We start from the raw sequence: 14008 nt of genomic DNA, 5'->3' as shown, positions 1-14008 counted from the left end.
AATTAAAATTAAAACAGAAATAAAGGTTTGCAATAGGACCAAAATAAGAAGTACAATCATATTGAATGGTAATATAAGTATTACAATAGAGCCGTTTGTGGAAACCAAACCAGTTTACAATCTTCAGAGAGCAGTTTGCAAGTTTTAGCCTTGAAGGGAGGAACTGGATTTTTTTTTTTTTGGGGGGGGGGGGGGGGGGTGCTGGTGAGTTGGCAGTTCCATATATGTCCAGTTTTGCATTGACTGATAGCATCCCTATGTGTTCGTTATGATTAACATCTGGAGTATTTGTTCACCAATCCATTCACCACATTTTGAGTGCTGCCAATATTTCCTCATTAGACACTGTAGTCTGAATAAATCATCATAATGATTTTGTACAATCACTCTTTCTTTTGTCCTCGTGCAAACAGCCTATGGTAATGATCCAGTATTCAATTTATACATTACTTCTACATGTCTGCAAAGTATGATGCTGATAATTAACAAGTGACTAGCACATACATATAAAAAATTAATAATTGAAGAATGATTCTGTGCTCTCTTTGCCTGAGGGCATCAGTGAACTTTTTGCAAAGAAAATAGTAAAACACTTATGAAAAAGGAAGGCATGAGGAATGGAGTGTCCAACATGGACCCCAGAAGTTGATCATAACAAGCATATCGGGGTGTTAACACTCAGTGCAGAATTCTTTCTTTAAATTATATTTTAATGACGTGCCAACTTCTTAATGAAGCTGAAGCCATTTATTTGCACAACAGTGTATGAAAGTATTTTTGTAGTATGTTTCTCTGTATACTAAATTGTTTTTGAGTTGTTGTTAATTGCAAGTACAGGGCTGTTATAAGTACATTCAGGCTTTCAGAAGATGACTCCATGAAAATTACAGGAGATACAGAAAATAGGCACACATCAGTAATCTTCTACAGATGACATATCTAGAACATACAAAGAAAATTTTTCCTTTTCAAGAGACTTACCTAATAAATCTGTAAAATTTTTATCTCACCGTCATTCCATAATAAAAAAATGTATTGTATATACTTTATGTGTATGCTTATTTGCATCTAAGAAAAAAACGTTACGTGTAGTGGTTTTGTGTAAGTCTGAAACGTACTTTGGTGTGCCCCAAACATAAAAAATTGAGAAGTGCGACAATGGTCAGACGCTTGTCGTGCACACCTCAACACACCCTGGTCTGTATCAACGACAACATTAACTATCTATCTTTGCAGCTCTTCCAAATTAAGTGACAGTGGAGGCAGGAACACATGATCTTTGATATTAAGGAGGCATCGCATAGAATTCATTCAGATGAGCATAGGGCTCTTCCAAATTAAATGGCAGTGAAGGCAGGAACACATGATCTTTGATGTAACCCCATAAGGCAACATCATATAAATTTCATTCAGATGAGCATGGGGCTCACTGAAGAAGAGAGTCATGATGGGAAGCATGCCCAATTCGACACTTAGGCAGTTCATCATTGCAGTAATTGTTAACATCTGAAAGAAATTGTGGTGGAGCACCATTTTTTTACAAAATGAAGTTTCTGCTGTCTTTCTGTAATCATGGCAAAAGAGATTGTTGCAATGGCAAAAGACATTGTTGCAGATTTCCAAGTACACAAATACAGTCGCAGTTTTCTTCACAAAGATAAATGGCCCATTACTTTTGAAGAGGATGGTGAACAAAAAATATTAAGTTTAGGTGAATCGTGACTGTGTTCTACAATCACATGTGGATGTTTCATGCCCCAAACCCATGCCCCAAACATGCATGTTACAATGATTCACCTTTCCAGACACATGAAACATGGCTTCATCATTGAAAACCAACTTATGTTGAAAACCATCTCCTGCTATAGCCACTGCAGGTGAGGGTAAAATTCAGAATGAATCTCATTGTCCCAAGTAGTCAGCACATTTAACAACTGCAGCCAGTATGGTTTTACATAGAGCTGTTTTTGTAGAATCTGCCAAACAGTTGGTTGTGGTATCTGCAGTTCTCTGCTTACATGTATCTTTGATTTCTTTGGGCTCGTGATGAATGCCCACACTCCACCTGCTTTGCTGATTATCTCAGCTGGCCTGTTTTCTTCACATCACAGCCAGTCTTACAGAACATGTTCTACCATTCATGTACTAGTTTGTCTGTTAGAGCTTTTACCTAATATTTGTTATGTAATCATTAATGAATCATCACAGTTGACTCACATTTAGTGAATTCAAGAACAAAAATGCATGCATTGCTCTGTATATGCCGTGTTCTGACATTCCTGCTTCCTAGTTGTGTGCTCTGCAGCTACACTATGGTGTGTATTACGAATAAAAACTTGGAGAGCTGCTCTAGATGTGTCATTTTTCTGTATGTCTCATAGTTTTTGAGCAGTACATCTCATAATTTTTGAGCAGTTGTCTTCTGAGATCCTGAAGGTACTTCTGAATAACCCTGTAAATTGTAATGACACTTAGGAAGCCATTTCCTTGTGATATCAATTACTTGAAATAGGCACATTTCTGTTAGATTAGAAAATTTGAAACTTATGTGTCTTACATTTATCAAGGTAACAACATTTCACTTTTATTCTCATTAGAGACAATGAAACTGAATTTGAAGTACTTTTCACAGAAGTTTCATAGATATTTCAGTGTTATACATCACTTTCAAAAATACACTATTTCAATATTTTGGTAACTAAAAGTTCTTGCATAGTAAATATAATTTTAAGTGCTCACACTCATGGAAAATGATTGTCTGTGTTTAGAAACGAGCATCAGTGGACAGGAGGCATTACCACTACTGTCCCATAGAGAATACACCATTCTCCCTCGTTGTGGCCATTCCTGAAAGACAGAAAGTGCTCATTGCCCAGAAGGAGTTACGTCGTGCATGGTCTATTGGTACGTTACTTCTTAATTTACTTTGTTTTTGCCAGCCCATAACACTGTACTACAGAATATACAAGGCAGGAGCTTTGCATTTATACGAGGGTAATCCAGTAAGTAATTTAGATTTGGTTGCAACATATTCAAGAAATGTGTATTATTAATTAAAAACCTGCCACTCACAAAACTGAAGCTTGTATTTCCTCTAAATAATTGCCTCTGTTGTTTAAACGTTTGTTTATTTCTCCACCAGTTAAGAATTCCATTGGCTAGACAGCTTGTGCCAGTCCATGAAGCTGTTGTTTAGTGCCCTTTGGCACCACTTCCAAAATATTTCCTGTCCAGAACATCTTTGAGCTTTACAAAAAAGTGTCTAGCATAATATTGTTCCCTACTTGTCTCTTCAAATAATCTTTGATGAATGACAAATATCTATGTCAAGCTTCATCGTGTACATCTGTTCATTCATTGTTGAACATTTCCCACCACTTTCTCAAATTTCATTCTTTAATTTCTGTATCACAAATACTTTCTTTAATTTATGGTAAATTTTTTGTTTGTTTCAACTTCTGAATATTCAAAAATCGAATAAGACCTGTTACCTCATAGTTGGCGGAACTGCATATCACACAGTTAACTTTAAACAACTGGAGTTTTCACAGTAACAATTTATTTTGATGCACTTATGCACAATGGGAATTTCCAGTAGACTATTCTTTTCTTGATTACTTTCACACAATACTAACAAATTAAATTGCCACCACTGGTCAAAACATTAGTTATGCAGGAGTAACAGAAATAACACAAAACTACATGCAGCAAGCCATTTAGTGATTTCACAGTCACATCAGATGGATGAGTTTTTACATTTGTGGCCTCTTCATGGGCAGACATTTATAGTCACATATCACAGATTATTAATAACATATAGCAGCTGCTATTAGCTAAAGCAAAAGAAGCAAAATAACAAGAAAAACTTATTTGTTTAGATGTAAGTTGCAGTTACTCCCACTGTCTCCTGGAATAGACCACTCATTAACATGCTAACTAATTGAGATGGTGCAGACAGAATACCACAATGCAAAGAAATTTCAGGACACAACAGCTGACTGACCGTCTTGACGACACGCAGCAGATGATATAACTCACTTGCAAACCACCCTAACATTGTCGGTGTGTGGCAAGACTCAGTAATGATATTCTGACATAGCATTGTGTCAGTTAGTTGTGCATGCCGCCATTGGCAGACAACAACAAAAGTTTGGCAACAGAGTGCAGCGGGCCTGTATGTCGGGTCATACAGCATCTGCTGCAGCACTGCAAGCCACACTTCTTGGATCTGAGATTCAATACTACCAGGCTGCCCATGGAATCCTGGACTTTTTCTAGCCATAACTGGCTGTGTTAAGTGCAATCACTCTGGTCTGCAAGAGCATTGCCCTGGCATCAGTGAAGGTGCCGTCACAGTGCTGTGTCAGCACACTGCCTCCCAGTAGCAAGAGTGGCCTTTTGGCATCTCCACTTCTACAGCACTGGTACAAGGACATCATTAATCAATGCCAGGTTGCACTCATTGGACAAGTGGGAACTTCTGTATCTGCTATAGCTCTATGAACAATAAAGATACCTTCCTGTGCCCACCTTCACTTTCAAAGGATTGATATAACCCTTGCATACCTATTAAACCAGAAATGGCCAGATTGGAGAGTACCTATGCCATCCTGACAACTGAAAGAATCACTCCCCACAGCTCACTAGCAGTTGTATCACATATGGACCATAACACATGGTTCCCATTACCATCTCATAGCAGCAGTGAACAGCTATCTCGTATTTATCATTTGATGCTCTTGGGCAACCACAAATACATTTCTGGTGCATTAATAATACAAATAAAAAATGTAGACAGCCAATGAAATAAACGAAAGTAAAAGTTAAAGATCACTGTCATTGTTTTCCAGACACTTGATCACCTGATGCAGTTCTTTCAGGGGTCTGGTGAAAACACCTGAGGAATGGTCTGCTGCATTCACATCATATACCATTTCACTATCCCCAGCTGTAAAGTGTAGTGGCAGATTGACCTGTCCCAATTTAGCCTGTCATGCAGCAACATTTGCAGGTGGTGGCACAAGGAAGGTTGAAACTCAAGAGTTTGATAGTCAGGTTTTCAACTCCCAAGGAACCTTTCAGGCATGAAGATAACCTGACTGAGACATCTTGACAAAGTGGCATTGTCATACATCAAGATAAGACCGTAGGAAAGAGACCCGCCTGTGGGGACTTGGAGAACGCTTAGACATTACTGTAATTAGTTAACAAGTATCAGTTTTATTCAACACTGGAGCTGCCTCCACAGGCATCCCACCCCTCTTTTCAGTGAAATAAGACCAGATTCACAAAATAAGTCGCCATAAAGTGTCTATTGGTCTAAATTGTTGGATTAATGATGTTTTAGACAGGATACAAAAATTCAGAAATGAATAAAGGTACCCTCAGTTAGACCTCTTGTATTTGAGGCATCACAAATGAATTTAACTGAAAGTATTCACTGAAGGAAATCCCTCACTGAATGTGCAGTGATACCTAAGATTAGATTAGACGCCTTAGACCACATGGCTACCTAAGGTGAGAAGGAGAAAAGTGCTGAGCTTAGGTGACAGACTGGAAACAGAAAATTAAAAAAAGAGTAAAAGGAAAAATTAGACCCAAAACATCTGATTGAAAGCATAACAAAACCTGACACCCCAAAAAGGAAAGTTGTAAAAGACAGTGACCAGAGGTACTTGATGGCATGATGGCTCAGACTACATGGAAAAATCATTCAGAATATTTTTTCTACTTAAAGAAATGAAGCAAAGTATAGAAAAATCTTTGGAGATGATTTTAACACTAATTCACCAAATGAATATAAAAATACATAACAAAATTTTCTGAAGACCAACATTTGAATGGGAAAATCTGGGCTGTTGGTTGTCACATGATACAAAGAACTAATGCCTCTACAAATCCACATAGAATATTGATTCCTAACATATGTGAGACTGTTAGTTATAAATGAGATCAGATGTCAGTAAGTACCCCAGAAATGTTTAATACATACCTACAATGAAAATTCTCTTCAGAGAATTGCAAAATTACATGGAGACAAGTGAGTGGACCGTACATACCTGAGGCATATAGATACATATAAAACTAGGGAAAGACATCCCAACTTTCAGAACTGTTAGTTCCTTCTTCTGGGAGGACAGAGGTATAACTTGGGAGTATTAGAAATGAGGTGCAAGTCACTCGTATCCCAGTGTTATCTTAGACACCTTCCCGTATGCTTTATCCACTCCCCACCCCCCACATCCTCCTCCTCCTCCTCCTCCTCCTCTGACCACACAACCAGTGTCTATGTCTCCACCTGAAGTTCAAGTAACTGGGCCCTCCTTTATATAACCCCAGAGACTGAGTGAGGTGGCCCAGTGGTAAGCACACTGGATTCGCACTTGGGAGGACGATGGTTCAAACGTGCATCCGGCCATCCTGATTTCGATTTTCCATGATTTCACCAAATTGCTTCAGATAAATACTGAGATGGTTCCTGTGAAAGGGCACAGCCAACTTCCTTCCCCATCCTTCCCTAATCTGATGGGACCGATGACCTCGCTGTTTGTTCCCCTCCCCCAAAATCAGCCAACCAACCTATAACCCCAGAGTGATTATCCCACTTACCTCCATGATGAGGAAGGAATTAATAGTTCCAAAAGCTAGGATGGTTTTTTTAGTTTAGTGTGTCTACTGGCATTACAGGAACTTTGCTATCTGAAGGTAAGTGTTGACCATCCATTCTGATTCCCTGTAATTATACCTAACAAAAATTTAGATATGGAGGAGAGGGATGGCACTCTTATTTACGAAGTCATGAAAGATAAATACACACTTAGTTGATGACTTTTTTTTAAAAAAACACCCATGACTTTGTAGGTTTTTTTTATTAAACCAGGAAATATGGTTCTTTAAGACATTAAGTACTGCTGATTTCTGTCTATCTTTTTTATATTTGGTTTGATGTTGGCCAAAGTTGATTGCAAGTAATTCTCCAAGCTCATTTGGTTCTTGAATTTTGTTTCCATTATTAGAAAGATAAGGAATTTACAAGAAGACTAAAACTGGGTTGGAGTGCTTTAGGTAAATGGAATGTAGTTTGCAGAATTAAACACCCAGTATGTTTGAAACTGAAAGCTTCAACTATCTGCTACTAGTGTCTGACTAATGGTGTGAAATGACAACTATTGCATATAGAAATTCTTCCAATCCATCTTTGGCATGAATCAGCAAACCATGTTTAACAGTATTAGTTGAAAACAGTCTTGGTTGCAATTTTAGTTTTTTTATTTGTCGACTATGCATTTCACCTTATTCAGGCATCTTCAGGCTGATCTACATAGAAAACAGAGAACAAATACATCTATTTAAGGATCACAATCATGTTGCGCGGATTTGGATAATCTAAAAGCATGTATAAACAGATCAAATACTGAAAGAGCAAATACCTTAATTTGGTATTTCTTATGACGATCCTTTAGACAGTGTAGCTAAAGGGCATCATCGAGTACATTAGGCCAACATTGCCTTCATTAACCTCAGTAAATACTAGAAATATAAAATAGTAAAAACGGATAAGAGAATTGACCAATGATCGGACACCCAGGAATTCAATCATATTGCCGAAGCCTTATGATAAGGCCTTACCTTTCTAGATGGACATGAGTGACTCCAAGACCTGCATAATTCCCAGGAGCAAATAATAGAATAATATGGGGCTGAAGTAATTAGCATAATGCACCTCAGCTCTGTGTGCTAGTACTGATGCCTAATACAGAATCACCTCATTAGATGGCACTGCCACGCAGCTGCTGGTAAGAATGAGAGATCGTAAACCATATATACATTGCCACTAAAACTTTATAAATATAATGCACATAAAACATTAATAAGATAGAATTACTAGAAGCAACACCTGTGCATTAATTTATCCAAAAATTATAATGGAGTAAAAATACAAAAGAAGGTGGTAAATTTAAAATATAATACCAGTGTGTATAATACAACACACAGATGTGGCACCTAAACTGGTATTATCACTAGAATGAGAAGCAGTAACATATCATCATGTATCATGGTCATAGCTTGATGTTTTTCAAGGCGATAATGAAAATTTTGAGCCCCCCTCGTACAATTGAGACTGAAACAACTCTCAGCTCTTGTAGATGTACCAGGGAGTGGATGGCATAGTGAACACCCATCTGGAGTTCAGAGGGAATCCAGCTTAAGGCTACAAAATGCCTCCAATCATAAGTGTGCCATTGTGGTGTTGCTACAAGGGCTGCTTTGCAGCAAAGGTGGAGAAATACCATCTCTCTACTTCAATAAACATTGCTAATGTAAAAGATAGTGGGTAATCATAGCTCTTCACATCCAGCACAGTATGTTTGAAATTTGTTCTGCCTTCAAGTAATATAGGTACAATTACTAAAAACAGTACAATTTCATTTATTCTTTAGCTGGAAATGGTGCTGAAATGTGGGCTAGAAATTAAAGTTCAGGGGAAGAAATAAAAACTTTGAGATTTGCCAATGACATTGTAATTCTGTCAGAGACACCAGAGGACTTGGAAGAGCAGTTGAATGGAATGGACAGTGTCGTGAAAGGGGGATACAGGATGAATATCAACAAAAGCAAAACAAGAATAATGGAATGTTATCAAATTAAATTGGCTGATGCTGAGTAAATTAGATTAGGAAATGAGGCACAGAATTAGTTGAGTTTTGTTATTTGAGCAGAAAAATAACTGATGATGGCCAACTGTTTCTGAAGAAGAGAAATTTGTTAATATCAAATATAGATTTAAGTGTTACAGGGAGTCTTTTGGACAAGAAGATAATAGAAGCTGTTGAAATGTAGTGCCACAGAAGAATACTGAAGATTATATGGTTTGGTCATGTAACTAATGAGGAGGAACTGAATAGAATTGGGAATAAGAGAAATTTGTGGCACAATCTGCCTAGAAGAAGAGATTGATTGACAGAAAACATTCTGGGACATCAATAGATCAGCCGGCCGAAGTGGCCGCGCGGTTCTGGCGTTGCAGTCTGGAACCGCGAGACCGCTACGGTCGCAGGTTCGAATCCTGCCTCGGGCATGGATGTTTGTGATGTCCCTAGGTTAGTTAGGTTTAACTAGTTCTAAGTTCTAGGGGACTAATGACCTCAGCAGTTGAGTCCCATAGTGCTCAGAGCCATTTGAACCATCAATAGATCACCAATTTAGTATGGGAGGGAAGAGTTATCTTAAAAATTGTAGAGGGAGTCCAAAAGGTGAATACAGTAAACAGATTCAGAAGGATGTAAGCTGCAGTAGTTATTTGGAGATGGAGGCTTGCACAGAATAGAGTAACATGGAGAGCTGCACCAAACCAGTCTTCAGACAACACCACATCTTCAGACTGAAGATCACAACAACATCATTCCCCTTCTAAAGGATAGTTAAATTGCCATGTTTTACTGTACAAAATCACATTTTCCTCAGTAACTTTAAAAATAATGTGTTACACTGTTCAGTCTTTCCCAGAAAGTGATGTGTCATGCCTAGTTTGAGCTAGTGAATGCAGCTGGGGGAAGTCCCACTCAATACACCTTTGAGTGTAATTATCACCCCCTGAAGTCCATAAGAAGCCATTTTTGCCTCCTCGCAGTTGTTTGTTCTTGTTGAATTTTGTATTTTGTTGAAAATATTTAAATATATGAGCCAGGTTTTATATTGTGTCAAGAATTACAACAGATTTTTAATTCATATAGTTATTTAGGGAATTACTTTTGTGAATTATATACATAACTTCAGTGTATTTATTTGTTCAATACGTGCATCATACAGCAGTATTGTAGGTAAAGAGTACCAGTAAATAAATTCCACTATGATTTATTTGTCTAGGCCTTGACCACCTCTTCCCCTATTTGATACATTGGCATTTAAGATATGTTCATAGAAAAGAAAACTTTCTAATGAGGGAAATTCAAACAAAGAATTATTGAAATCAAATCCCTGTTGAAAGACAATTTGCTTGTTTGATGCTTCTTTGTACCAGTGCTATAAAGCTGTTATCACTGCAAAGCTTATACCTTCATATACAAAGACTGTGTGATGTGTGTATATTTAGAACAAGAAAGTAGCATGCTTTTATTACATTGTCCATATTGGTGTTTGTCAAAAAATCCTTTTTTTGCAATTTGTGCTTGTGATGTTTTGTTACAGGCGAACGTGTAAGAAAATATTTTAGTGGGAATAATTGGAAACTTCATCCGAACTGGTAAGTTTACTGATGAAAGTACCGAAGTAACAGAAATATAGTAGCTTTTCTTAAAATACACCTGCATTGAAACATTATAAATCAATGCAATTGTCATTCTTTTTCTCAGGGCTTACTGTAGGTACCACTATGAAACAGAGCACACAATGAGTTCTCCTGAGGAGCAGTTCATGCACTTTCTGAATCGCACTCAAGGAAAATGGCAGTGGTTAGATAAACGGACCGTGACTCCGCCGGAGCATGTTGCATCACGTGAGTGGCCTTAAGTAGTTGAAGTAAAATTGCATACTGTATATGTCAGTAATTAAAGAGCTAATTACTTCTTGTGATGCTGCAAGAATCATCACATCAGAAATGAAATGTATGAAAGATGAACTTTTATGTAGGGAGGCAGAATAATTAAAATTAGTCTTAGGGCTTGAATAGAAATCTGGGAATTTAATAACGCTGCCATTGTACATACTAACTGTGCAAGGTGTCAAGTCCATTAGGAGTCTAAACTTTCTACATTTCAAGTATAGACATCTATTCTGATCTAAGATTTCCATTTTTTATTTTGTGAACCAGAGAACTACTTCCTATAAATATTTTGCATGTATCTATCGAGGTGGAAAGCTTCTTTCTTCTTCCCCCTTTTTTTTTTTTTTTTTTTTTTTTTTTTTTTTTTTTTTTTTTTTTTTTTTTTTTAATGATACTAGATTCTCCAAAACAAACAAGTTTTTTACAAGATGATGACTATAGGTACTCTTTTCCAAAGAGCATAGTTTTCATTTTGTGCATATTATTTTGAATTTCTGTCAATTGCAGCCAATTGGAAACATTTTTATAAGAAGGCAAAGAGCACCGCTCTGACTGTGGAAAGTATTGTTAATTAAAACCAGGACTGGTTCACACCAATTTAGGTGCCTCCTGGTGATATAAATTCTGTCTACAACATTACTTTCACTGCTCTATAGTCTTCCACCCCCCCCCCCCCCCCCCCTTTCCTTTTGTTGATAAATTTGCAACTTTGACTTATTAAACTGATGGTTCAGTAGTGTTCACACATGTCAGCACAGGCCATTTTTGGAACTGGAATAATTACATTCATCTTGAAATCTGAAGGTATTTAAACTATCTCACATATTTCAAAGTAGACGGAGTAGTTGTGCCAAGCTCAGTTCTGCCAACGATCTCAGTAATTCTGAGGGAATGTCATGTACTCCAGGTATCTAGTTTGGCCTTAGGCCTTTCATTTCTGTTTGAAATTCTTTTCTAAGTATCATATCTTCCATTTCATCTTCTTCCTTTTTTCCATTTCCAGAACATCATCTTTGAGATCACTTCCTTTCAATAGCCAGTCCACATATTCATGCCACCTCACAGCCTTCCCTTTTGTGCTATGTAATGTGTTGCTATCTGGGTTCCTTATATTAACACAGCTTGTTTTCTTCTCTCCAGAAGTTTCTTTAATTTTGCTGTAAGTGCTATCCATAGACATGAATACTTCTACAGCTTTCTTTTTGTACATTGATATTCCTCCTTTACTATTTTGCACTTCCTGTAACTCATATTTTAGGTGTCTGTGAATGATGAAGCTGGTCAGCTGCTCGCATGCTACTGTCATGAATATCTATGGAAAGTGGTTGAAGGATGGTGAAATCATGGTTAAACAACAAGGTGTTGGATCTCCACATCTCATCACAAAATATGGGCATCATAGGCTTGCCTGCTCTATAAAGTAGGATAGGCAGTGATCTGTGGCAGACCTGATGACAGAATACAATGATAATGCAGACACAATTGTTTCAGATCACATAGTTCTGTACGTATTGTTGAGCAAGGGTCTTCACATTCAGGTGACCCATATGTGTTCCCACAGTGGGCCAATGACATCATCAGTTACAATTGCAGTGGCCATGGTTCCATTGAGATTGAACCAAATTTTTTGTTCCACCAGGTCAGTGGTCATGTCCGGATATGCTGTTATCCATTGGAATGGCTGTTTAAATGTGAACCACACTGTGAACAAAGTCTGATGGGGTCAGTATTATCCCATGGAGAACATTCACTTGGCTGCTATCCATAGGACCTACGGTAGGAATTGTAGGCACGATAACAGCTGTGGATTACATGAACATTATTGCAGACCATCTGCATCTTTTCATGCTTGATGTCTTCCCCAACAATGATGGCACCTTTCAAGAGGATAACTGTCAATGCCACAAGGCTAGATTGTGCTACAATGGTTTGAGGGGCAAGATAGAGAACTCAAATCAATGTCGTAGCCACCAAATTCAGCTGATCTGAGCCCGATGGAAACATCTGAGATGCTATCAAGTGTCAGCTTTGCACCCACAAACTGCTGCCCATAACTTAGGGTTGTGTGACCTGTGCGTAAATGTCAGATGCCATGTTCCTCAATAAATGTACCAAGGACGTGTCAAATCCATGCCAAACAGAATCACTATCATATTGTGTTCTAAAAGTGTACCAACATGCTATTAAACAGGAGGTCATAACGTTTTGGCTCATTAGTGTATCTGTAATGTTATACAAGTTGAGCACTTACTGAGGCAGCTGAGGTTAGCTCACTGTGAGAGATCACCAACTGCATGACAGAGATGGTTCCTTAATACTGTAATGCTACTCGAGTGCCTGCTGCCTTCGTTACCTATCAATGCCTGCCATATGTGATTTTGCCTTAAGAGTTTGTAGTTTAAGTCAAGTAAGAGACTCTGCGCATGTGCCCACACACACACAAACTGGACACTTTCATTTGATTTATTTATTCATTCATAAACAATTCAAATGTTCAGTACATGTATAAGTTACAATTTTCATAAAATATGAAAGCAGAAATAATATTAAATTCAGGTTGGATTCCACTGGGAACAATGTGCTCAACAACTGCAATATTAGTATTGTAAACAAGAAAAATGGCAGCCTGGGTCATAAGGGCTGATGAAGAAATAAAATGATTTCAAACCTTTTATAACTGAGGCTATCATTTTTCTTGTTTACAATAATAATAATAATAATAATAATAATAATAATAATAATAATAATAATAATAATAATAATAATAATATATCTGTACATCAGGATAATCTATACATGCTTTTTGTACAGTTTGTATTATGTAAAGAAGTGTGGCCTCTTAGTTTATTCAAAATAAATAATGGCGTGCAGCTGTAGAACAGACGACATTAACCTTTTGTTCTTCATGGATGCATACAAGAATGTTTAGTAAAAGGAACCACACAAAATTTAAATTACTATGGCAAAGATAATAAAACTGAGCAAGTCAGACAGTTTACATGTATGTCTTAACAGCAGCCTAGGTGTGTCCACAGGTTGTGAGGCAGGGTTGGTCGGCATCTGGGAAGTATTATCTGGTGACTCTGGACTGGTTGTAGCAGTACCTGTTGGCGAGGTATTCAGATTCCAGTTTGATACATTTGATAGATGCTTTCTAGGGTATGCTATTGTACAGGATTTCCGTGATGTGATCACCTCTGCTCAGCACTGGAAAAAGGCCAGTGTATGGCAGATGTAGGGGCAATCTGACTGAGTCCGTTTGTTGCATCACATATGAGCAGCTGTGCAAATCTTTGTGCAGAAACAGCTTGTGGTTGCCTTAGTGAGAATTGGACAGACAGTGGCTACTGGTGCAATGGAAATTCTGCCATGTCAAGTAGTGGTACTGGCTCTAAGCAGACCACTGTAATGTGTAGAGGCTCACCATTTCGGTTAAGGATGCACAGGCCTCAGTCTTGTACTCCA

General features: G+C 37.8%; 1 protein-coding gene across 3 annotated transcripts in view; it reads left to right on the top strand.

Annotated features, from left to right (window-relative positions):
- Nucleotides 1–14008, top strand: part of LOC126191240 (voltage-dependent calcium channel subunit alpha-2/delta-3) — a 792714-nt gene that overhangs the window by 528287 nt on the left and 250419 nt on the right. For all 3 annotated transcript variants that reach the window (XM_049932047.1, XM_049932049.1, XM_049932048.1), the window contains 3 exons: nt 2769–2904; nt 10189–10243; nt 10353–10495. In XM_049932047.1, coding sequence (XP_049788004.1) covers nt 2769–2904; nt 10189–10243; nt 10353–10495 — 334 coding nt within the window. The remainder of the gene's footprint in view (nt 1–2768; nt 2905–10188; nt 10244–10352; nt 10496–14008) is intronic.

This window comes from Schistocerca cancellata, chromosome 6, assembly GCF_023864275.1.
Source record: "Schistocerca cancellata isolate TAMUIC-IGC-003103 chromosome 6, iqSchCanc2.1, whole genome shotgun sequence".
Classification (NCBI taxonomy): domain Eukaryota; kingdom Metazoa; phylum Arthropoda; class Insecta; order Orthoptera; family Acrididae; genus Schistocerca; species Schistocerca cancellata.
This window is presented reverse-complemented; position numbering and strand designations above follow the sequence as displayed.